Source organism: Channa argus, chromosome 7 (assembly GCF_033026475.1).
Source record: "Channa argus isolate prfri chromosome 7, Channa argus male v1.0, whole genome shotgun sequence".
In the NCBI taxonomy this organism is placed as follows: domain Eukaryota; kingdom Metazoa; phylum Chordata; class Actinopteri; order Anabantiformes; family Channidae; genus Channa; species Channa argus.
In genome coordinates, this window is record NC_090203.1 from 12,223,817 (window position 1) to 12,248,799 (window position 24,983).

At 39.6% G+C, this 24,983-nt stretch overlaps 3 protein-coding genes across 16 annotated transcripts in view; 1 reads left to right on the forward strand and 2 right to left on the reverse strand.

The window, feature by feature from the left end:
• Positions 1 to 12: 12 nt before the first annotated feature.
• osgin2 (oxidative stress induced growth inhibitor family member 2) lies at positions 13 to 8,180 on the reverse strand. 4 transcript variants are annotated; one of them, XM_067509001.1, is made up of 6 exons: positions 7,834 to 8,180; positions 5,111 to 5,203; positions 4,824 to 4,960; positions 4,546 to 4,737; positions 4,372 to 4,463; positions 13 to 4,277 (listed from the first exon to the last, which is right to left on the reverse strand). In XM_067509001.1, exons 2-6 carry the CDS (start codon positions 5,175 to 5,177, stop codon positions 3,098 to 3,100), a joined length of 1,668 nt encoding a protein of 555 aa, XP_067365102.1. In that variant the 5' UTR covers positions 5,178 to 5,203; positions 7,834 to 8,180; the 3' UTR covers positions 13 to 3,097. The 4 variants fall into 4 exon arrangements, with proteins under 4 accessions (XP_067365102.1, XP_067365103.1, XP_067365099.1 ...); XM_067509002.1 differs by having other exon boundaries at positions 7,726 to 8,180; XM_067508998.1 differs by having other exon boundaries at positions 7,657 to 8,180.
• Positions 8,181 to 9,037: 857 nt separating this feature from the next.
• Positions 9,038 to 13,421, forward strand: gtpbp10 (GTP-binding protein 10 (putative)). 2 transcript variants are annotated; one of them, XM_067509003.1, is made up of 11 exons: positions 9,038 to 9,215; positions 10,237 to 10,430; positions 10,572 to 10,663; positions 10,922 to 11,066; positions 11,363 to 11,436; positions 11,514 to 11,566; positions 11,669 to 11,776; positions 11,899 to 11,976; positions 12,145 to 12,268; positions 12,648 to 12,834; positions 13,011 to 13,421. In XM_067509003.1, exons 1-11 carry the CDS (start codon positions 9,183 to 9,185, stop codon positions 13,144 to 13,146), a joined length of 1,224 nt encoding a protein of 407 aa, XP_067365104.1. In that variant the 5' UTR covers positions 9,038 to 9,182; the 3' UTR covers positions 13,147 to 13,421. The 2 variants fall into 2 exon arrangements, with proteins under 2 accessions (XP_067365104.1, XP_067365105.1); XM_067509004.1 differs by having other exon boundaries at positions 12,648 to 12,901; positions 13,011 to 13,147.
• Positions 13,422 to 13,425: 4 nt separating this feature from the next.
• adam22 (ADAM metallopeptidase domain 22) overlaps positions 13,426 to 24,983 on the reverse strand; it is a 56,978-nt gene continuing 45,420 nt past the window's right edge. For 3 of the 10 annotated variants that reach the window (XM_067508989.1, XM_067508988.1, XM_067508995.1), the window contains 9 exons: positions 24,333 to 24,444; positions 23,484 to 23,574; positions 23,088 to 23,141; positions 21,791 to 21,994; positions 21,263 to 21,363; positions 20,836 to 20,902; positions 19,451 to 19,540; positions 16,787 to 16,910; positions 13,426 to 16,174 (listed from right to left, as the gene is read on the reverse strand). In XM_067508989.1, the coding sequence (XP_067365090.1) occupies positions 16,154 to 16,174; positions 16,787 to 16,910; positions 19,451 to 19,540; positions 20,836 to 20,902; positions 21,263 to 21,363; positions 21,791 to 21,994; positions 23,088 to 23,141; positions 23,484 to 23,574; positions 24,333 to 24,444 (864 nt within the window). In that variant the 3' untranslated portion in view covers positions 13,426 to 16,153. Of the gene's footprint in view, positions 16,175 to 16,786; positions 16,911 to 18,369; positions 18,513 to 19,450; positions 19,541 to 20,835; positions 20,903 to 21,262; positions 21,485 to 21,790; positions 21,995 to 23,087; positions 23,142 to 23,483; positions 23,575 to 24,332; positions 24,445 to 24,983 lie in introns of those variants that run through there. The other 7 variants (XM_067508991.1, XR_010914759.1, XM_067508990.1 and 4 more) reach the window with 7 other exon arrangements.

A 24,983-nucleotide genomic window follows, 5' to 3' on the forward strand; every position in this document is an offset into this window, starting at 1 on the left:
CATTAAAAACTCTTCAGTTGTACAAGACAGCATCAAAACTCTACATGCAGAAAGGAACTATTCCTAGATTTTGAATTTAAGACCAAACGTATAAACTGGTTTCAGAACTAGAAACTTTAGAGGGATTCAAGTGTTAACGTTTCTTAAACAATCTAATGAGACAATCCATCAGGCACTTTTACATGATAAACATCTGTTGGCCTTCCTATACAGTTTGTTGAACCCCGCCTGCGCCTTCATACTAAAAGCGTGTGCAGTGGAGAAGTAGAGAGTGTTTAGCATCAATTGTGCAGAAACAGAAGCCGGTTTCTTTCATGAGCACCAGAGTGGACAAAGTAAGTTTTTTGCTTTCCGAAATCGATTCAGGTGTATATTTTTAAAGTCAGTGGGTGAACCACAATAAGCCTGTCAGTGCTAAGCAAGCAGAATGCTCTTTAAGTTCACAGCAGTTACCTGGCTTTAACTGGGTCATATTTATTTATGATTTTCTGAAGGTTCATTTCAAAATAGTCAAGAGTAATCTCCACTTTTGAGTCACCCAGATTCCTCTGCCATCAGTAAATGTCCACATCTGCCCTTAGAGCTTCTGTCTTCTGCTAACAGCAGCTGCTGTTGGTGAACCATTCATGCCTGCCTGCCTGCATATATTTAATATTCATTTCCAAACCATACCATTTCGAAAAGTTATACAAAATAAGCATTGAGGAATAATTCCACCTTAATTCAACACTAATATCATCTTCACTAGTTAACTATTATAAAGTTACCAAAACTTAAACAGTAATGTGTTAAACTACTTTTGTTAGTGGAAAAATTTATGTGACGATGTGAAAATACTTAACAATTCACTGCCCTAAAGTGTGACTTCCTACATTATGGTCAAAGGGGGGCAGAAAAATTTCTGTAGTCAAGGATGACAGGTTTACATAACAATAAACAAAGCTCGAGTTGTGCGAAAAAAAAATAAAATGTTAATATGGGAACACACTTTTGCACACTGTTTAAATGACTGAAAGGTAGTACAAAACAGCAGGAAAAAAAAATCTGATTGCTTCTGCCACTGGTCATTACCTTTCTTAAAATAATATTTGGCACTTACCAGAACACTAGTGGCTGTTTAACAGTAAGCAATATTAAATTATGTCCAAAGAGGTTTATGCATACACATATATAAAGCTGGGCGATATGTAGAAAATAGCTCTACAATTCAGTGTGTTTTGGGAAATTACCTGTGAAATTGCTCAGCTGATTTAGCTCTGAAAAAGCTGTGGGAGATGTCTAGTAATTCTTGCGTTAAGTAACCAAAGTTGTGTGTCATTATACACGATATTAAGAAAACCTGTGTGCCAGTACAGATTATTAGTGATAAATACTGATGGATTAATTTAAACTTGCACATAGGTCATATGAATGGTTTCAAGATGGAGTATAGATGTTATAGCCAAAATATGTTTTTTAAAAATTGCATAATTCTATAATGACAAAAGTTTTGTTGTCATAAAATAAATGATCGTATTGTATGGTTGTGGACAGCATGGTGGAGGAGTGGTTAGCACTGACGGCTCGCAGCTAGAAGGCCCCTGGTTTGAATCTACCTGCCGGCTGCTGCATTTCTGTATCTGGTTTGCATCTTATCGCCAGGCTTGTCTGGGTTTCTTCCAGATACTCTGGCTTCCACATGAAGTTATGCATGTTAGGTCAACTGGTGACTCTAAATTGCCTGTGAAAGAGAATGGTTATCAGTTTGTGTATGTCTCTCTGTGTGGGCCCTGAGGTACACTGGCAACTTGTCCAGCATGTACCCAACCCCTTATCCAGTTACAGCTGGGATAGGCTCCAATCCCCTGCGACCCTGAATTGGATACATGGTTTAGAATAATGGATGCGGATGAATTGTATGGTGGTAAATCTGCAAGTGTGCTTTTGCTGTTCTTGTCTTTTAAACCTCTTTATGTTATCTATTTGATTTCGATAATAATGAACCAGTACAAAGTCTCAACGTGACATATTTTGTGTCATCAAGATACTGACAATGAGTTACAATGGCAAGTTTTGTTTTTGTATCATAATTAAGAATTGGCTGCTAAATAACAAAAACATTCACACATTATCTGGAAAATCAAATCCAGGAGAAAAAGAATATATCAATAATTACACCTAATGTGCTTTAGTAAAGTGTTATGCTATCAACTTTGTGTTTGTTTTAAATATAAATTACATAAATTTAAAATTTTAGTGGAGTACCTGTAATAAAAGTTGACCAAAGTGCCATGACACTTTGATCCAAACTTCATGCTCGCAGTAAAATTAGGTGTGGCCACACAAGAATACATTCAGATCTTCATGTGAATTTTTTGCATAGAAACCCTTTCAGTAGCAGTAACCAACACAATAGGTCAGGTCTGTTTTAGCTATATGGCTCCAACTACCTACAACAGCAGCTAAGAAAAGAATGAAAAAATGGTAGGCTCAGTTATCAGGAACATTAAGTTTGCTTAGTGAATAACTTTTTTGAGGGTCGCAGGTTCTGACACAGATCTGTTTTGTATCTAATATCAATCACCCCAATTATGTATTTTTGTTAGTGGGACAACAATGGGACAACATTGCCCTGCGAGTGTGAACCTTTTAAACAACCACAGTTTCATGTTGTAAGAGAATTAGAGCAGTTTCCCCTCTGTAATAAGAAAAAAAAGCAGACTTAATGTGTGACATTGAGTAACAGCAAGTTACGTGATGTTAGTAAATGGATTGAAAGACACATGTTGAACAAATAAATAACCCTGATAAAAATAAGGTCCTGTCCAGCTGTGAGGTTACTAGAAAACATTGGCACATGGTAACATGGACTTTTGGGGAATTCTTATGAAGTCAGACAAGACCCTTCAGTGTTGTCTTTTGTTTCTTTAGAAACTTAATAGTGTACATCCATCGTCCTTTTGGTCTCAAAGTTGTAAAAATGCAGAAGCTTTGATGAAAAAAATGCATTAATGAGTAAAAGCTGGTAAAAATCTTGTTTTCATCTTCACCTGGTACAGCAGTTAGTAAAAGCACTTAAAATATGTGCCCTGTGACCCAACCTGTGCTGCTCATGTTTTCAGATAAAGTTATTCCCTCCGTGGCTGATGAGCTTCCCTTTCTTGAGTCTTTTCAGCAGACAGGAGGCAATGGCTAAAGCACCACCCTTCAAAAAGCGAACAAAGTTGTCTCCCACCAGTGGGCCCATGGCAAACAAGCCTGGTTCTTTGGTACACTCAAACGTATAGGGGTGGATGTCAATGGGGTTCTGCTTGCAAGAGATGGGTTTTGTGGGATCCTGACCCAGGTATTGGCCCTGCCCCTTCAAGAAAAACAAGTTTGGGTTGGTCCCAATCAGCACCAAGACCATGGAGATCTTAAATGCCTTGAGAGAGTTGTTCCCTTGCAACAAACACTTCATGTCAGACTGAAGGGACACTATGCAGTGTTCCGGGAAACTGGTGTAGTCAGGAAACAGATTGACACTACCATTACCAACCATGTTGCCTGCAGCAAGTTGGGGCTTTGGACACATCTTGGCACATACTGAAGACGCAATACTCACATCTTGGGGTCTGTTAGGTGCAGAGGACTGAGCCATGCTTATATAGGTCTGAGAGCACATCATGTTGAAGACTTTGTGGTACTCTGGATACAGAGTCTTGGGCAGCTGTTTAAAGATGAGGTCTGGGTCATCTACGCTCTTACGAAAGACATGCAGCACTCTAACGTTACTATTGCAAGCGCACAGAACTGCATCTGCAGCACTCAAACCAGCACCTACAATTAAGATAGGGTCAGAGTTCATATCCAGGTTTCTACGGCTTATAGCCAATCCCAGGTCTGAGATACTGTGGAATACAAAGGGTAGGTTCTCCCCCTCTATGCCTAATCGAATCGATGAATCAGACGCACCAGTGGCGAGAACTACATTCTCAGCAAACAGAGAGAAGGGGACATGAGTTTCATTCTGCACCTGCTGATATCCCCTTACTTCCCAGAGTCCCCCCCCTCCTCCATTGTTTACACACTCCACCCTATTTCCCTCAAAACCCTCATTCCCACCATTTTCTATCTCTACACCTTCTTTGTCAGTGTGCCCAGCTTCCACACTTTGTCCCTCATGCCCCCGGCAGAGTTTCTGGACGGAGGTCACATAGGTGTTGTTAACAAAGTTCTTTTGGAGGCCCTTTAGCTTCACATAGTTAAAGTAATAGGATGAGATCTCCTCTGGGGTAGCTCTGTCACGGATTACATCCCTAGAGAGAGAGAAATTATGAGGGGAGGAGAGGCAAAGAGTTAATGTGAGCTTTGAACTGTTTCTTTGCTGTCAGCATTTTCTTTTCCCTTTACCTGCATTTGCCATTGGTCAAGTCTCTGTAGTTGACCCCAGGTAGCTCCATCCAGATGCCAAGACTAATGGTCAGCATTGAGCCTTCCATTGCCTGAGGGGTAGAAAACGATTCGGTGTCAAGGAAAAAGGCATCAGTCCACAGAAAATTTGACAGAAAACCTCTTGTAGCTTACATGCCAAGCACCTCCAGGTGTTCCCTTCCCCAGCACCAGATGTGGGATGTGTTGTTGCTTGTCCCTCCTCCACTGAAGGACAGGAGGAAACTCATAGCCAAAGTCAGCATTGGGATGCAGGAGCGTGTCAAAAAGCAATGCAACAGGGTTCCTTGACCTCCCCTCAAGACCTTCACTCAAAAATTCCAGATCCTGAAGAACAAAGCCCCTATGATCACATAGGTGTGTGACTGGTCAGGTGTACATATGCAAATAATTTCTAAATAAATTGATGTTACCTGCTCGGTAATGGGTAGGTGCTTGGTGTCCTGAAGTTTCCTGTATAGTATTGGGTTTGGGTGGACAGTTGATGAATCTAGGTAGGGCTTGTTTCCACTCAGCAGGTAGGACAGACAAATACCTGATGGGCCATTGCCTAAAAAAACCCCAGTTGTGAAGCATCAAAACGGCGCACACACAGCATTATGTGATGTAAGTTACATTGAGAAGATTTGAAATTGTGGGCCAACGGCTGCATCATAATCCGAAACCATTGAAGGTCACAAGGTTAAGTGACAAAATTCACCTATAATGACCACAGGAATAGTAGGTGGGTGCTCTTGTGGCAGATTGTTCTCTTCCAGAAGAGGCATGGCTGCAGCCTGGGCCAGAGCCGGCACTGAAGAGGAGCAGAGCGATAGAAGTGTAAAGAAAGTTCAGGGCATTTCTGTAGCAGAGAATTTGCTGTCCCCTTCCCTGCCACCACTGTTTCAGTGTTTCAATCTGATAATTTGAACAGATTTAAAGTGTCTTTTTGTCTTTGTGTTTTTGTTGCTTTATGTTAGCTTAGATTCTGTCTCCACTATCATCAGCTGACTCAGATACACACACAAGGATGTAAAAAAAAATACAAAAACAACAACCCTTTATTCAGCCTGTTATTGTGCTTCCCCACATAGCCATGACCCTCCCTGTCTGTCTGGACCATCAAACACGTGGAAACACCCCGCCACAACAAAACATGCCCCCAGTTTTTCTCTTCACTGCCCCGCCAACGTACACACACCCCTTATCCTATCAAATACGGCCCACGGCAAATCTAGCCCGTGTTAACCCTGGGGCCGCTTCCCAAACAAAAGGGCGTTCTAATCAGATTTATATAGGCTTGGGTCTGTTGTGAAACGTTGATGGTGAGCATGTGTAGTGTGTGTCTATGTGTTACACGACAGTGCCATTGTGTGCCCATCGGGGAGCAAATCCCCTCTGATCATTCCTCTGAGTGGGCTCTAATCCCACTGGGCCTGTTTATGTCTTTACCACCCTTTTCAGCGGCATCAGGATGAGAATGTGGTTCTGGCATGCTGCCAGACCCAACCATCAGAGCTCCTCCTTCTCCTCTCACCCACCAGACACCCGCCACCACCAACACACATGCTACAGACACTCCCACCAAAACATTACCTACTCCCACAGCCAACAGTGCCCACTTGCCCCAGTTTCCAACTAGCCAAAACACTGCCCACACCGTTTTTATCTTACATCACAAAAGTCTGACTCACTTCCCCTAAACGTTCATGTGTTCATCCCCTATGTGTTCATCCCCTATGCTAGTACGATGTGTCTCATTTAATGTGCACCCCTCACTCCCTCCTTCCTTCCCCCTGTCTGATCTGTGTCTGTTCATCACCCGGTTGCCTTTGGTTGTCAGCTTGTTTACCCTTTCCAGTGAAAGCACTGGGATTCCACACATTGCCTGCCCTGTTTGGAGAATGTTGTGCCCCCAGTTGGCAGGTTGTTACTGATATTTCCATGTCACTGCTCAATTTGATGAACCCCACTGTTTGCAGTCCTAAAACCTTATTTTGCTAGATCACTTGCCACTTTCATGTCTCAGTGCAGTTAAAAAAATTGTCCCATTAATTCACAAATTTTAATGTAATATTAAGCTATTTTTCCTTTACCAGTGAAGTAAAAATGGGTAAAAATAACAATGCTTTCTCATATGGTCGATAGACAAGCTGAATGTAGTTCATTAAGGATGTTTATTCTTGACCTTGACCTTGGGAATAGTTTATGAGATAAAGCAACTTCAACTGGAGTTTTAAGCTACATCTGCTGTCAACAAGATTAATACATGCAGCAGTTTTAATGCTGGTTTGGCATAGTGATTGTTTTTAGACATCTGACTTTTTGTACTTCTCTATCACATGAAAAGGATTATTATAGATTCACCAGTTACTATTGTTGTACCAAATACTTTGAACAAAATTATGCAATAGTGCTGTTATACAGTACAGCAGCAATTGTAGTTGTGTTGCATCATGTAACATTCACATGTGTTTTACAATGCAATATTATATTAATGCAAAAGCAAATGAGGATAAAATTACATGTTTATGTTCAATAGCAAAAACAAAGTGTAGATTGTCCAATAAACTTACATGAAAAGCCTAACTGTATTTGAGCGGAACTTTAAAAGTTAAACACAGTGCATTGACAGATAATGTGACGTTAATAGAAATGTCTAAATCAAACAGCTTTTTGTTGTTCTTGTACTTTTCCCTTTCATGCACTTACATGTATGGAACAGGAAGACCATACTTTATAGAACATGGTGAACTGAGCCATGTGGGACATGTATGAAAACAAATTAAACTTGAGGCCTTTGTGAGGTCAGTAAATAAATTACATTTTAAATCAATCAGCTTATGTGTAACTCATTTGGAACCATTGGCTCCCAATACTGCATTTCTACAGGGATCTTTTCTTTAGTTCTGTGGCCTACAACTACAGCCTCAACTGTGCCACTTACAATAATTTGCATGGAGAAGCCATTAAATGAAGCTCATTTAACATCAGAACTGGATTTATTGTATGTGCAAATGTTGCTGTACAATAATTCTGTAGCAGTGTGTTACCCCATCCTCATCCTCATGAACCCTCAGGTTCAAACCTTAAACTACACTCTTGAATCAGGACAGGAACCCTTGCAGCATGCGTCCAATAAAGGCACAAGGAGCACATGCGACAGCGGCATCATTGCATTTCAGCATCATTGCATAAGTGAGGTCACACAAACACACACACACACGCGGTCATCCGCAACACTCGACCAACAACAGACTCCCTTACCGCGCTGTGATTTATCTCTCTCTGTTCCAGCAGTGTCCTGTTATCACGACCCACGGCTGCGTTTCTTACCATATAAATAGGCAGACACCGGTGGGTGGACCTATCCAACTGTTCGGGGTCTTGCATGAGCTAATAGGCCAGCCTCTCTCCCCCTCTCTCGTCATCACACTCACTTACCGCCCTACAGTGAAATCCCAGCAGACCTGGTATTTTCAGGTCGGATCAGCCTGTATATGTCGTCTCAGGGGTAGATCTTCTCGGTGTCTTGATGGCAATTTGTGAGTCTGTACGCGTGAAAGAAGAGAGAAAGAGAAACCGGCTCCTGCATTTGCTTTTGTCGTCACATGCGCATCTCGCTGCGTGTGCGCGTTCACGGGGAGAGGAGCGATCCAGAAGATCAGAGCATCTCTCAGCATCCTCGCACCGCCGCCGACGCTCCTGCTTACGGAGTGGGATCACAGTGAAGAATGCAATCTTTAGGGATTGCTTCGCCCAAATATTTACTCTACCTACGACATTTAGTTATTGTTTATGATTGTTTGTGCACCAGAAGCTAATAAAACCTTGCTAGAGCTACCTTGATATTTATTATACTGTACCCTAAGAAACTACAGTAGGACTAATTTTAATAGTGTAACATAAATCCTCATAGAAAATCTTCATATGGGTCTACAAGCATAAATCTGGATGTTTCTCACACAGTTAATAATCAGTCAAAATACATTGCCTCAGCATCAGGAGCAAGTATATGAGAATAGTCCAGTACTGAAGTACTACTAAAATATTGTCTTTTCTTTTTCATTTACTACGTTTAACTGTGCACTGTAATGCACCGTCATTCTGGTCTCATTGAAATACAGTCAATAGTTTGTCTAACTTAAACGGAGCTATTTCAAATCTCATATTTGTTTTAAAGCGCAAGTGTCACGGGAAAACTTAACACCTTGTCTTGAACACAGCCTCTCTAAGAATTTTTAAACATTCACAGTATGTCGTTTCAAAGACCTGTTATTTGTTGACGCTATCTCTGGATGTGTCCTTGTGCCTCTGTTGTGTTCAATGCAATACGTAGAAACCAAACCCAATGTTATAATGAACAGTATGATTCCTAACTCATTAAACATTATCTAATATCAAGGTAGAAATTTCACAAAACATATTTAACATTTGTGTTCTGTGTTTACTGCCAAGTTTTTTTTACATCTCCAAAGTACACTACAGCAGCAAGTAGAACAGTTCCCTTTAATTGGTAATGGAATACAATTGATATAAAGTAGAAGTATCTCAAAATTGTATTTGGGAAACTGTACTTCGATACTTTCTACCGTTGACCTGCAGTACGTTTGTTTCTAAAATAAAAAGTCATGTTTTGTCTCAACCGTGGTTTAGTCCTAGTCCCGCCTCTTTTCCGCTCAGCAGCCAATCAACGATAAGATGACACCACTTCCTGTCCTTCATACAAACGCATGTCTGCTAGCCGGTAACTCAGTCAGCAGCACCAAAAGTGGAGATAAGCGCCAACAAGGATGGTTCACTTTACCAGAATCTGCTTCCGAAAGGTACGTGCTATACCAGGCCATATTTTGATCTCACAAACAGTTTAGACCACTGTACTTTACTAGCAGGTGTTATGATGGCTAGTAAGCTAGCTAAGCTGTGGGACTGGCTCTAGTTAGAGCCTGTCAAAACATCGATGTCCGCATCTTGAGGAAGATCTCTGTTCTTTCCTAACGCGACTAAACAATATACAATAGTCTAGAACCCCTTTGAGATCCAGTGAAATCATTTTTATGAATGAAAGATTATTGCTGGAACCAGAAGTTTGGCGAACAGGTCCAGATTTAAGGGCCGCTCACTTTATTCCTGAGATTTCAACCGTCATGATGATGGATCTGTTGACATGTTAGGTCAGTGCCTGTTACCGTATAACCCACAGCACCCACATGACTTCGTCTACTCTCTGGCAAAGTCAGAGTAAAGCATGCAAGTTTATTTTTGACCCTGGAAAATGTATGTCAGAATAAGCAGACCTTGAGCTGGAATTTTGTTAGACATCAGGATTATAGTTTATTTGACATAATAAGCAGGGTTTTAGTTGCAGTCAGCTAAATAGTGTGTTGAGGAAGACAGTGTAAAATGCAACAGACCTGGTTACTAGGTGACATTAATAAAAAAATATATTCAATCTCTAAATGACAACAGACTTTTTAAATGTATGTACATATTGTTGTGGTTCCTTATTGTCTAATGGTGCTTGTTTAGTGTTAATTCAATATTTCTTTAAATGCAATGTTAGTATTAATCCTAGGTGGTATTTGAGATAATTGGTACTTTGAAAAGTTTTATTGTTATCATGCATGACACTAAGTTGCTGTTGTATGGCTTTGGCCATGAAAGATACATCCCAAACTGTTAGAATTGATGTTGCCAATATTGTCCCTTTGTTCAAGGCCTGAAGGTTTTTAGTGGCAGTTTCATTTTGACTTACTTGTCTGTCTGTTATTAGTGGTATTTTCCAGAAATATTGTAAAAGATTTTATTGAATCTTGTTGTTTTGTCTGTTTTTCTGCCCCTGAACAGTATGGAAGCTTTGTGGACAACCTCCGTCTGTATGTCCGTGGAGGCACTGGAGGCATGGGGTTACCTCGTCTTGGGGGACAGGGAGGGAAGGGGGGGGATGTTTGGGTGGTGGCCACAAAGAGTATGACCTTGAAGAGGATCAAGGACCAGTACCCCCAGAAACGTTTCATAGGTGGAGCAGGAGGCAACAGCAGGTAGGTTTCTACAAATGCAGCCTTGAGTTTTCTGAGTTCTTATTCAGAAATCAGTTAATGTTTAGTTGATTGTCAGAGATCCTCAAACGTGTTGTAATACATGCGAAGACCTGTCAGTCAGAGCTTTTTTTCAATTTGCAGTGTTCGGGCACTGAAAGGAGAAAGCGGAAAAGACATCGAGATCAGTGCTCCCATTGGTATCAGTGTCACCACTGATGATGGCAAAATCCTTGGTACGTCTTTGGTAATGCTTTCTCCCCATTTTGTACATTTTGTCACTGATCCAGTATTAGCTGTGGGTGAATAAGAAGCAACTATAAAGTGCACTGGGGAACAATAGGGCAGAGAAGTGCTATATAAATGCATATCCAGTACAGAACATTTAAATGTCATAAAAAGGATAGTTGCATCACTTACAGTTAAGTGGAATATACAATTAATGCTCCAGTAAAAACGTTTGTCTCACATTTTTCCACTATTCTCCCATCAAGGCCACCTGAATGCTGAGGGCGATTGTGTAATGGTAGCAAAGGGAGGACCTGGCGGCTCCTTCTGTTCTGCATTCGAGCCCAATAAAGGCCAGGCCAAACACATCCGTCTGGACCTCAAACTTATTGCTGATGTAGGCATGGTTGGGTGAGAGCATAAACACACTTGAATATTTTTTTTTATCTCAAAGTTGACAAATAAAGATTTTCCTAATTTGTGTGTGTGTGTGTGTGTGTGTGTGTGTGTGTGTGTGTGTGTGTGTGTGTGTGTGTGTGTGTGTGTGTGTGTGTGTGTGTGTGTGTGTGTGTGTGTGTGTGTGTGTGTGTGTGTGTGTGTGTGTGTGTGTGTGTGTGTGTGTGTGTGTTTGTTTGTGTGTGTGTGTGTGTGTGTGTGTGTGTGTGTGTGTGTGTGTGTGTGTGTGTGTGTGTGTGTGTGTGTACCAGATTCCCAAATGCAGGAAAGTCCTCTCTTTTAACAACCATGTGTAATGCCACACCACAGATTGCCAGCTATGCTTGTAAGTATATACTTACTTAGAACTACACTGTTTGATTTTAGTGTTTTACTATTGCCTTTCTAAAATCTTTATTTCAGTCACAACTATAAAACCAGAGCTTGGAAAACTAGTGTATAAAGATCACAAGCAGGTAGGGAAATGCATTGAATTGTATCATTCCTTATTGTACAGCTACATTGTTTCTGTTTAATGCTTATGAAATAGTTCTCATATCATATTTTCTTTCTGGTAGATTTCTGTTGCTGATCTCCCAGGCCTGATTGAGGGAGCTCACATAAACAAAGGAATGGGCCACAAGTTCCTAAAACACATGGAGAGGACCAAGCAGCTGCTGTTTGTGGTGAGTAGTAACAAAACGTTCATAATCTTCTGTGTATATTGCTTTTTAATAGGACTAATAAGCCAAAACATGCAGTGTATGCCAATGATGGATACTTGTTTGATTGTTTTATCTGGCTGTAGGTAGATGTTTGTGGTTTTCAGCTGGCCAGCAAAACGCCGTTTAGGTCAGCCTTTGAAACTGTGCAACTTCTCACCAAGGTGAGATTGATGATATAAGGGAATGTATTACATAATGTCTCCACAGTGTGTTGCCTTTTCACTTATTCTTGCTGACTCCAATGTTGAACCATCTGCATTGTATACCTTTTATTTACCTCCTTCATCTTCTTCTTTATCCTGCTAATCCTCTCTTCTTACTGCCTCAAGGAACTGGAATTGTACAGAGAAGAGCTTGTGTTGAAACCTGCTATTCTGGCAGTAAATAAGATGGACTTGCCTAATGCTGAGGACAAACTACAGGAGCTGAAAGAGCAACTACACAATCCAGATGGTGAATTTATAAAAGTTTACCAATAATGCTACACTGTTCACTGATTGATTTATTTTTTTGACATTAACTTTTGCATTTAAGGAAACATTTTCCCTATTTGCACAGTTTTATAATTTGCATTGTGATTAATGCCACTAAGATGCGATGCATTTGCCAGTTAGAAGGATTGTGTTCTAGTTAGGAGTAAAGGATGTAAATTAGCAGTTAATATGAAAAAAGACTAATTTTAGGAAAAAGTTTTACGTCAAGCACGTTAGTAACCCTAACCTGAACAGTAGAAACATTTATGTGTATTCTCTGCACCATGTTAATAGTACAGTAATATATGTATGTGATTTTTGCTTTGTTAAACTTGGCAATGGTTTTATCACATCTGCAGCATACTCCAATGTGTTGCCTAATGACACGATGCCAAAGAACTACCTGACCTTCAGACATGTGGTTCCTGTCTCTGCCACCACTGGATTTGGAATTGATCACTTGAAAAGTTGTATTCGTGAGTCACTGGATGAAGATGCAGTCATGGCAACAAAGGCCATCCATCAAGAAAAACTGCAGGCACTACGGTACCAGTCACATAACCATTTTTGATAGAAATGGACATAAAGTTTTCACTGGGACTTCCTGTCTGCGGTAATGGACATGTCTTACTTTACCACTGCTTTTTCAGTGCAGACATGGAAGTAAAGTTTTCCAGACATGGAAGTAAAGTTTGTTTGTTTTTTTTTTCAAAAACATTCAGTGTTACGAGGCTCCACACGTTGAAACTGAGTAACTTGTTACGCGAGAGGCTGCCATCAGAACAAGGTCCATATTTATTATGTGATGATAAAAGGCCAGAGAGAAGCCACGTGAAACTGTCTACAAAAGGATGTTGATCTGTTAGCAGCTCCAGTGTCAGATCCTGGCAACCTTAAAAGAGAGGAAAGTTGTATTTATACAACAATTTTTTTTAAATTTTATCATATTGCTTACATCAAAGGTTTAGATTGTCTTTATATTTATTGGTGTGTTTTGTATATATGTATTATTGACACTCTAACTGTTATTTATTATTATCAGATTGTTACATCTCATGATAAATTCATCTGATTGAAACATTTTCCATGTTGTAAAATAAAACTGTTTGTCTTCAGTGAGTTAGTAGCATAAACAGCTGACTTGATGAAAGTTTTATTTTATATTAAATATATTACAATACTGAATGATTAACAGAGGAAAATGTGGGGATTGATTTTTGCATCAGTCTGTACAACACATATGCAAAAATACAACAACAACAAAAAAAAAGATAGCAACTGCAGTATTTAGATCAGAATTGGTACATGGGGTTTTTAAGGTCCCTGTAGCACAGTGCCAGTGTCTGCAGGACAGGACCACATGGTTGAGACTGGATGGTTGGTTTGCTTCGGTACATTCAAGTCTCTTGCCAGACAGATGGGCAACTCATCTGTGGGGACATTTACCAGAATTGTCCAGTTAGGTCCTGTTTGTCAGTCCAGTCATAAGCACGGGCAGGAACAGCAGATATATTTACAGGGTGCTTGACAGCTGTACAATCACAGAAATCTGATCATCCTTAATAAAGAGTCCTCAGAGTGTACTATAGTGCATTGTCCATAACACCCCAGGAAATGTCTCTTCTTAGCACAGTCTCATGTTAAAATATTACTAGGGAAAACTCATATAATGCTCTCCACAGTGTTGGATACTGACCAATACTTTAAGAAGACCAGAGCAAAGAAGAAGCAGTGGTAGAAGGCAAATCATGATCGCAAACCTTTATGATACAGCAGCATGTGCCATAGGAGTGTTCAGGGAAAAATGTAAAAAAAAAATGCTCAACATATTTCCTGTCAAATTCATAATTACAAGAATGCACTTAATTACTGTTTGAATACTGGAAGTTGCTGTATGTAATGCTGAGAAAAAAGTGATCATTGCAAAGGTACTTATTAAAAAAAATACTAGTTGCAATATTAGTCGAATATTGTGACGATCATATTACCTATAAAGTCCTAATGCATACAGGAATTAAAAATAAAATAGCCTACATCAGAACAAAAAGAAAACAGTAAATGACAAACAGGAAGCGTTAAAACAACAGTTTCTACACAAGGTAGAGCAATTATCTGTAACTGTACAAAGAACTTGCTTTTAGGGGGAGATACAGGATTCCCTTCTAAACCTGAAATAGCTACACCGGTATGACACCAACCAAAGCACAAAAACTAATTTTTTACCCTGTAACTCCCAGCCATGACTTTGTTAAAACTGTATAGCCTGTTGTACACAAACCCATTAAGACAACAGCAATAGCCTATGATGGGAAAACGTCGTTCAGTGCCATGCTTATTTCTGATAATAAACTCAGAGAGAGCCTACCAGAGAAATAATGTGATATAAAACTGTCATGCTGTTGGTCTTCACAAGCTCATTTACAAGGTAAATCATTTACAAGGCTGAACATCTCAGTCATCGCAGCTAAACCCACAATGCACATTTTTTTCACAGTTTCCAGATTGTTGCAGACTTAGGTCACCAGCCATACTCACATAATCGACTTCTTGTTGACTTTGTGTACTCTGATTGTGGAACCAGTAGCACATTGGTCTCAAATGTCCAAATGTGGAATCAGGGTAAATTAAATACATCCTAATACTATTATTGGGAAATTTCTAAAAGACCACAAGTGAAAAATTGGCAAACCTATAACTACACCAAACACAGCCCAGTCTGTTCACTTCCTTTAAGAATGGCAATTTAAATAGGTGTAATTTGCCTACATTAATACGATCTCAGTAACATTTTTACTGTGCCACAGCCAGTATCTTTAACAGTATATTCTCAATTAATGTGTGTGGATTTCTCCAAGAAATGGATGAAATCAGTGCTAAGATAATATAAAAAAGCACTTACATTCTGCTGTGGATGGAGAAAGAATATACAGGTCACAATCACACAGTAAAAAAGAAAGAGCAAAGGAAAAATGAGTTCAAAAAGAACGAGTGTCAGGCCTCTACATTTATCTACAGAGATTTGCAGAAAGATCTCCTCTTTCAAAAAACAGCAAAAACATACTCAAAATGTGTTTTACTGTACATATTTACAAACAAACAAACCGGGGAGAGGACGAGCAGGGCAGGGTCACATTCATGTTATGAGTTAATGGGCTATAACTGGTGATACAATATGGGTTACTTATATTGGAGGTATCTAATCTGACCGAAGGTATAAAATCATTGCCCCCTTGCATGCTTTCCTTTCATATAAGACTGATGTTCTCATCATCCTAGTAAGATGAGGTTGCTGAATAACAGGGGTTGTGTCATGCATACAGTGTTGGACTTTCTACAGTAATTCACGTGCGTCAAAATGATCCAACAAACCCAGCGATGTCATGTGATATGAGAACCTGCTCTTAGCTCCACTGCTCCTTTTAGAGAGCAGCTGAAACATGTTGAGGGATAGAGGCGCTGGAGTGAGTATGACGAGTACCAAGATAAGGACGATGTGATGAGGTTTTAGGTTTTAGGACAGGTAACTGGGTCAGGAGTAGTGGGGTTTCCAGTCCCATATTTGAGGCCTGAGCAGACAGGAACAGCTCAGTCTGAGCTCCAGCTGGTCTGGAGTAGATGTGGAGCTGTTTTCTCCGCCGGTCCTCAGCTTTATCTTGTGGAAATCCACTGAGCGTCCGGCTTGACAGCCTCTGAGATGCTTGTACACACTAACTCATACACAAGTCTAGTTCCACTCCAGTGGGGGGCTCTCACTCTCTCTTTAGTTGCTTAGAGTCAATTTTGTTTCAATAACTGTTTTTCATTCATAGAAAGGAGAGACAGGTGTAGTTTCTTTAGGTCTTTTGTAGAGCCAGTAAGGCGGCTGTTATATTGAAGTTTCCCACAGCTGAAGAGATAAGAAGAGGAAGACATTTTAACATTTGCCAGAGTTCACTAGTGGTCAGTCACTGGTCTTGTTGAATCTTTCTATGCTGATACTACGATTTAACAAAACACAAAAGTATAGCAAAAGGCAAAAGTAAGCAACTTTACTGCACATAGTCTTTCCAAGCGTGGGAAAGAAGACAGCACTAGTGAAACCTCAATTCAATGAAACCATGATTACACACATTTACTGTTGGAGCTGGGAGGTGGATCACTGAGGACAGTCACTTTCAAATAAAACAACTTTGCCTCACACAAAGCAGTGATCAGCTGAGGTCCAATTTATAACCTGCCTTGTCAAGTCAGGAGAATTATTAATAATATCTAATAATATAATCATCTAATCTCATATGATGGCCCCCTAAAAGCAAAAAAATGTCATGCAGTTTAATTGCGATACTAGTAAAATCCGACCGTATGTTAATTTATTCTATTCAGCCAACTCCATCTGCAGATCCCGGTTCCCATTTGTCCTAAAGATTTTGTGTTATGATGCCAAATGTTGTGCAGAATCTCCACTATGTTCAAATTCATTCATCGTAAACCAAATATATAGAGCGTGATGAATACCTACCCTGGCACTCTGCCTGTTGGCTTTCCTTTGGTCATCGGGGAGAGGGGGCATGGGGTACGGATACCTCCTGCTGGATGCAATGGATCCTGTGGAGGAGGTGGGAGACTTGGCAGGGGATAGTGTCCTAAGGACAAGAGGAAGTGGCTTAATATAAATGTTCCCAACACTTTTCTAGTTGCTGTAGGATAAGGTTGGCCAAAGACACAGATGAATAAATGAGGTTAGAGCCAGGAAGATGAGCTAATGTTAGATCTGTGACTTTGGGCAACATCCTCCTTGAGCTGCTCTAATTATTCAGTTTTCACCTTGCTGCATAGAGAAGTTGCTCTTAAAAGCTCTTGCTGCTCTCCACACAGAGAGATTATATAATCTGATAGAAAATAAAGTGTGAGTGTAGCTTAACTTTTAGGGGCAACTTCTGAACACAGCAGTAAACAGTTCCCAGCAGCGGTGTGGGCATAGTCGTAGTTTCCTTTAACTCATAATGTTACGTTTTCATCATTAAGCACTGTCACACCATCAACCTGAATTAGAAATGCAGATCCACCAATGCAATCCACCTTAAGACCCTGTTTATAAAGCACAGTGCTAAAGGTGACTTCTGCAGTCAGCTGGGCTAGTGTGTAGTCTAGAAAGATTTGTGTGTTTAAATGAGGTACACTGGGAACAGTAAGCATGATGAGATGACTGAGACAGCAGACCAGACCGGAGCTGGGTGACAACAACATACTAGGAGAATCAGAGGTAGTACAATGAAACAGACACAGAAAGCCTGTCCCATGTACAGTAGCTTGTTTACAGTACTAGTCCTGCAAGGTGACATTAAATATCTGGTCGAAGTTGCAGAATGAGTGGAGAAGTCAGTTGAGCTCCTGGTTCCAGAAGTACTTTTACTAGAAGCAACATCTCCTAAATTATTTAAAAAGTTCTGTAAAGTTATGTTGAGGTTCTCGTTGTATAAGTAATCAAGGTTGTCTAATTAGTTTGCTGTGCCAGAGGCTCCAGATACTACAACTGCCTCATTGGCAGATACCAAATGAACATTAAGATCTTTCGTGTTGCTACTGTCAGGAAAAAATCACTCACTTTTTTCTGATTTCTAAACATATTTTTTGTCTATCCTCACTTGTGCCACAGGAAATTAAATTGTAAAGAATTCTTTTTTTCTAACTTAATGTAGTGCTAGTTTGACCTAGTTTGACTTTATGGCTCAGTGAACGTGCTTAACCCACATTTATTCCAAAAAGGAAATAAACCTAGTGTATGACTGTTGGTGTTTTATGAATAAAATGCTTTTCAGTTCATGACTGAAAGCTAATGATACAAATTGTGCATTAGCCATACTGTGTGAGGTTGCCTAATTCCTTAGTTACTGTCCTCCTATCTTTGATACTACATGACTGGATCAGACTACAAGGAGGGGCACCTGGCTGCAGACAAAGACAAGAGACAAGACGGTTGACTTCATCTTGGCCAGAAATTGTCAAATTTTTCCATTGGTTAGTCTCTTTAGAAGATTTGTGGGGCTTCGGCCTTGTCCCTTGGCTTTCTCTCACACTAACCACCTGACCTTATTGCCTTACTCTAATCGTCTTTATCTTAAGGTTCATCTTCTGTGACAATTAACTTCAAGTAAAATCAAGTATTTCCTGCAGAGGTTGGTAGTCCGTCATCTTATTCTGCAACCAGCATCCCTTGTCATGAGTGTAACTGTCTTTGTTGGATTCTGAAATTATTAATAAGAAAACAAAATCAAAAGAAATAGTTGATACTTGTTCTAACTAATTATTATAATCATGTAAACATATTACACATTTCAGTTATGGAACCAGGACGCCCTGCACTTTTTTTTAACTTCTTCTCTCCTTCAGCAGATGGCAGGGGCAGTTATGTGCTCCCAAACACAGTAAGGGTCTATAGATATTAATTTACTGTTCGGTGACGTTAAGCTTGTAGTAGTGAAGAAACATGGAACTGGCGCTCTATGGAGGCAGTGTGCCCATGAGCTTCCTCACTGTGTTTGTGATTATCTATAGACCGTCTACACAATCAGAGAGGTGGTCTACAGTTTGTCACAGCAGCACAGTGATGATGTCAGAGTAGCACCCTAAAACGCTAGGTGCAACAATGACGTCACACTGTTGTGAAGGCACGTGAGGTCATTGGGAGTGAGGCAGGGCTGACACACACTGACAAAACAACACTGAACATGCAGGGGTACTGTGAAAAGAGACTGAGAGGGAAAAGCAAAGGAAAGATAAGGAGAAATTAGGAAAAATGCTATTATAACACTAACACAGGCAGTGTCTTCTATGTATTTTACATCAATACACTTTGGCTACAAATAGAATCTGAAAAGTAAAATGCAGCTGTTAAAAAATAAACTATTATTTTACACTTGGGAAAAATATGATATGAAACTTGTTTTTGTCTTCCTTTTAAATGCTCAGCACCAACCCCTTGTGAAAATTCCAAGTTGTAACATGCCAGCTATAAAAACCACTTTCTGATAATACTTTTGTTATTTCATTTTTTTTTTATGTTAAAAAAAAGGCCAGATTGTACGTGACTTTTAAATTCCTTGACCAAACCAAAAGATCAAACCAAAAGTGACAGGGGTTGTAGACAAGCGTGTGGGGTACAGGACATGGTCTGGGGTAATACCTAAGATAAGGTCCTTGAGTGTTTCTATTCACATCTTCTACCCATTTAGTTACATCATAAAACTCTGTTTTGAAGCGCGGGGTTAAATACCTGTGGGAGGGGACGGGGTGATAGACACAACACAAGGAGAGGGAGAAGAGAGAAAAGGAAGGAAGGAAAAGAAACAAAAGGGACAGAAAATCTCCAGAAATAAGCAAGTGTAGGGAGGGAGAGAGGAAGAGGAAATATTTTAAGAAAGCAGAGCAGAGCAAAGATATCCTGAACAAACACCAAGATGCAATTGAGAAAATGGTGAGGAGATGGTGGACAGACCTGTGTGTGGTTTCGAATGACAACAGCCCCATGAACATAACAAACAACTGTGTCGTGTGGTACAGGCTCAGTTGCATATTGGTAACATGTCACATCATTCCAAGCCGTACGCTTCTCACCACTCACTCAGTCTCATGCTTGAAATGAGATCAAGTGCACTGCGGACTACTTCAAATCCCAAGACCTTCAAACCCACAAACAAACCAACACGCCAGGCTGGGAGGATGCACAACGTTAATTGCTCATTCACAGTCAACAGGCATGTATGCAAATAATTGGTCAGATTGATCACAGGCTATGAGTAAAGACTTAGAGGTGCAGTGCAGCCTCACAGGCCAGACAGGCAAGAGACAACGTGAGCTTACTGTGCTGACCGGACTGGCTGTGAGGCTCAGTGCAACATACTCTTTATCTCTCTCTCTCTCTCCAATACAAAACGTAAGAGAAACATTTCTTCCAAAGTGGTTTAAATTATTTACAGCTTCATTACACGATCAATGGATAAGAACAGTAACAGTCTTTATTTTCGTATTATCAACAAATCAAATGAAAAGACAAATCTATTGATCCTAATCAAACATTTATCCTATTCCTCTTTGGCATAAACTCTAAAAAAACTCACAAGTGAGCGACGCCACTGGTTTCGTGATCAACACACGCACTGTTTATTTTGAGTCTATTTCAGTCACTGCACTGACTATGCTCCAGTGCCTCAAATGTGTTTTGATTTACAGTGGAAATGAATCAGAACAAAAGCACTGTTTACAGTTTACACCAGTTTAAAGCTCATTTGAGAATTATTGTTAAAGGAAATTACTGAGCCTTCTTAATAAACTAATTACACTATATATTTTTGATATGGATTTAAAGATATATGCCTTCAGTAGGAAAAGATTTTGGGGGGCATTGATTTGTTCTTTCCATAGGTTTTGTTGATGTAAAAACATAAATTATTATATCAAATCTTTTAAAATAACCCAATACAGCTATTATCCACTACAAACTCTGTTGAATATCCCATCTACAGTTTTTACTGACCTCACAACAAAATAATTTTTCCACCAGCAACTTACTCTGTGGAGTTAGAACGGGCGCGGAACTTTTTTCCTTTCAGTTTCTTACGATTGCCACTCAGATTCCCTGGAAAGAAATACAACATAAACACATACTGTACTGTATTTTAAAGACAAACATACCGTATACAATTACATTCAAAAACTATAACTGCAGGCAATGTTTAATTTAAGTGAAACAATGTATGAGGGGGTCTGCACTGTGTTTGTCTGTCTTCGGACAAACACTGTCTTTCAGAAAAAAGCAGCACTCGAGTGGCTTAAATAAGCAAATTAATCGCCTTAAATATTGATTATATTGGCTCTGACAAAGGCTTTAATCTCTATTAGTTGTAGTCAGAATTCACTGTAATTATCAAGACAAATTCCTTCTCATTTTTAACACAGATATGTTAAAACCTTTTCCTCATATTGATTTGTGTGTTACCTTGCCACGAATTGCTCCTCGGCCGCCCATTTTCACAGATGTCAGAGATGTGTTTGGCATCTGGGATCCTCTCACTCCATGAGTGGGACAGACCATTGGATCTGCACACACACACACACACACACACACACACAAGTACATCATAGACAAAATATTACCATGGTCTTACTAATATTTATATGCTGTGCTGCTCCTTTTGCTGATGGACAGATGCAGGAAAGCCTGAGGCAAATGAGGGAAAACATTGCAGCAGATGAGAAGATCATGAGCCATGAAGCAGCATGATGAGAAGTGAATGTGACATGAACTTTAGAAGTGAAGTTTTTTGTCTGCTTAAATTTCTTTTGGCAGAAATTTCATAGTGTTTGACATTGTTCATTTGTAGAAACACACAATGAATACCACGATAGTAAAAAAACCCAAACACACATATTAAGGAAACCCTCAACAACACAGACTCAGAAAATACGACACATGTATACACAGTGGCCCGTGAGTGAATAAATGAGTGATGATGAAATGGCACACCTGAAGCCAAACAGTGAGATGTTCTGAGAAATGGATGGCAAGGAGGGAGTAGTAAAGGACAGGGTGCAAATCTGCAGGTGAGACAGGCAGGCTGACCTCTTCTTGGAGCTGCAGCCAGAGTTTGTGCTGACACCCGGAGGCATGTCACTGTAAAATGAATCTGCATCCCCAGGCTTTGTTACATAGTCACCTGGGGGCATTTGCCTGGAAAAACAGAAAAATACTTTTAGATAGGAACTAACAGTCTTAACAAGAAAAAACACAGTCTTTAGATATTATCACAGAGCTTACGGTCTTCAACGACGATGTTTCCTTTCTTACTTTGCGTATGTGTTGTATTTTACTCTACTCCAGTCTGGTGTATGTCTACCTGAGTAAGTGTTTCACGTTACTGAAGAACAGCTGTTACGTTCTGGGTAATAAGTACTCAAAAGGCAACTAATAGCAAAGAAATGTGTATTGTAGTATACACATTTGTATTGTAGTGTATTTTTATAATTTTTAGTGATTTCTGCAACTATGGTTGAAGCACAGTGTCAGCAGTGTACAATGAGCACATCTTTTACAGTAGTAGAAAGTAAAGTATATTTACTTAATTTCTGCAATTTTTTCTTCTACTGTAATAAATCCCAGGTGAAATGTTGTACCTTTTACTCCATCACATTTAGATACACGTACAGTTAAAGATTTTAGCGGAATAAGATTCTACATACAAAACATATGAAGCTTATAAAACTGAAAAATTTGTTATAGATTTAAGTGCATATCAGTGTATAGAATTTTTAAAATTAATTCCACCTTCAACCAAACACAATAAAGATCCAATACCCAAGTATATTGCAAATGATAATGTAAATGAGGGTAGTTTGTGTAATATATATTTTTACTTCTGATACTTTAGGTACGTTTTGATTATAGTACTTTTGTAATTTTACAAATGTAACTTTGAGTATAAGACTTTATCTTATATAGCCACTAGAAATGGTGCAAAAGTAAATTTGCACCATTGATGGTATTTTGCTTAAATAAAGGGTTAGTATGTCTTCCACTACTGGACCTTTTGCAGGACAGTGAAAATATTTTGACAGCTAACTTATCATGCACATTTTGTAATGAGTTATGGATAAATTAAGAGGAGTTGCAATGAAAGATTTGTGATTATTAACTGCATATTGTACTTAGTTTTATGCAAAAGAAAAAAATGAGAGAGAACACTGACTATATACAGTACTTGAAAATAAAATTCAAAGTCAACGTATATGCAACATATGTAAAAATAACTTTAAAGTGAGCAAACCGGCAAAATCTTCTGTGAACCTCAGACTCCACATAGCGTCTCTGCTTGTAACTCCTGGGAAGAGAGGGACAGGTTTCCTCAGCCCATTAACAATACAGCTTTTGTGCAATACAATATATTGATTCCCAGCCTTGTGGACCCTCAAAGCCAAGCAACATCTAATAAATACTTTGTGTGCAATGTGTGCATTCAGGATGTATTGTATATTTATATTTTATTGTGATCACTTATTATTTTCTTTCCTTGAAAAATTTTAGAAGCCCTTAAGGTCTAAAATATTGTGTAATTCAAAAAAACATATGAGGAAATCCTGAACAATAAATGCTGTCTGTTGGGCAGCCAATCACTGAGTTGGAAACTACTGATAAAAATATTAGAGGCTATGTAGAGACTTACTTATAACACCAGGCTGTAACAGCAAGTATGAGGGCAAGAAAAAGGATGGAGCCTACGATGGCCCCGATGATGATGTTTGTACTGGTGATACCTGAGACAGAGGGGAGGGGGGGAGAGGTGAAAGAAGAGCCAGTTGTGTGTTAATTGGTTGTGTTTCTGTTGTGTCCTGACTCATGAGGACACATGGGGACACACAAACCACAAATCACTGCAGCAGGACACAAAAACACAATACATTCAGCAGGAAAATAGTAAAAGGAGCACAAGGGAAATTAAACTGAGAGAAACCAAGGTGGTATCATCCTCCAGCACTATTCTGAGGGGAACGTACATGTGCAGTAGGGTTCCTTATAGGATAACATTAAACACTGCATATTTGTTTAACTCAGTGATAGTAACAGACCAAGGTGAGCTGAAGTTAAGGAAAGAAGACCAGCATATAACATCAAAGACAGGGAAAATACAAGGAAAAAGGAACTCAAATCTGACCTCAAGTCACTCCATCAAAGACATCAGCCTGTCGACAAAGAATGAGTGTGAAAATAATGATAAACAAAAAGAATGACATGCATGGTGTAATGAATACAAATGTAGCTGGTTTTAATGAGAAGATACAAACCCAACAGAGAAGCTAAGTTAAACCGAGAAGCAATGAACACTAAACAAAGATAAAGCTTGAAACACAGAACTTATTAACACTGGTGGATTGTTGAACTAGAGGCACATTGAAAAAAAGAACTTAAACAGATGAAGTGGGGTAAGTTTTGAGAGATGATATGCTGAGAATAAATGACAAGAAGGAGAAAGGAAAACAGAGGCAGCTAGTAGTGACAGTGTTCACAGTTTTACCTGAAACTGAGACAGTGGGACCCACCACGAGGTAACTGAGAGGAGATGTGGAGTTGCAGTCCTCTCCTGCCCAGCCCAGGTAACACACACACTTCAGCTCATTACTGCAAACCTGCAGCATGGAAATTGAAGAAATAAATTGTAAAAAAGAAAAAACAAAACAAAAAAACAACAACTTTCATTTCTGGCTCTCTGTCCCATATGCAAGAGGTCTAAGACTGTTACACTTTATATTTGCAATCCCTACCACCTCAGATATTTGTATACCTCCTATTAATCTTTCTAATTATTAAGATTAAACATAAAATAGATTAAACACAGCAAGAGAGAGCAAAAATTGAACTGCGGCTAAATCAACTATTTGGTCCATTCCTAAAAAGAAAGAATGCACTTGAGAGTCCAGGAACCCCAAAAGACCCTGAGGCCTACAGAAAACAACTGTGATGGATGACAGAGGAATTCTGTATTTGGTGAAGAAAAACCCCTTTGTAAAAGTTGGCCAGGCCAAGAGCACCCTCCAAGAGGTAGGCGTGTGAAAGCCAAGAACAAAGAGAAGAATTCACCAGTGTTTGCCTCAAGTCTCAAAAACAAGAAGTTTCAATGACAGTTTTCCAGAACCCATATAATGAACCGAGCAGGGTCCATGATCTG

Excerpts from the sequence above, each read along its gene's own strand:
- gtpbp10 (XM_067509003.1), top strand. The coding sequence starts at position 9,183 with ATGGTTCACTTTACCAGAATCTGCTTCCGAAAG. Across the intron at positions 11,567-11,668 it reads TGTATAAAGATCACAAGCAG|ATTTCTGTTGCTGATCTCCC; the intron begins GTAGGGAAATGC and ends TCTTTCTGGTAG. Across the intron at positions 12,269-12,647 it reads GCAACTACACAATCCAGATG|CATACTCCAATGTGTTGCCT; the intron begins GTGAATTTATAA and ends TCACATCTGCAG.
- osgin2 (XM_067509001.1), bottom strand. The coding sequence starts at position 5,177 with ATGCCTCTTCTGGAAGAGAACAATCTGCCACAAGAGCACCCACCTACT. Across the intron at positions 4,738-4,823 it reads ACCTACCCATTACCGAGCAG|GATCTGGAATTTTTGAGTGA; the intron begins GTAACATCAATT and ends TTTGTTCTTCAG. Across the intron at positions 4,278-4,371 it reads TTGACCAATGGCAAATGCAG|GGATGTAATCCGTGACAGAG; the intron begins GTAAAGGGAAAA and ends CTCTCTCTCTAG.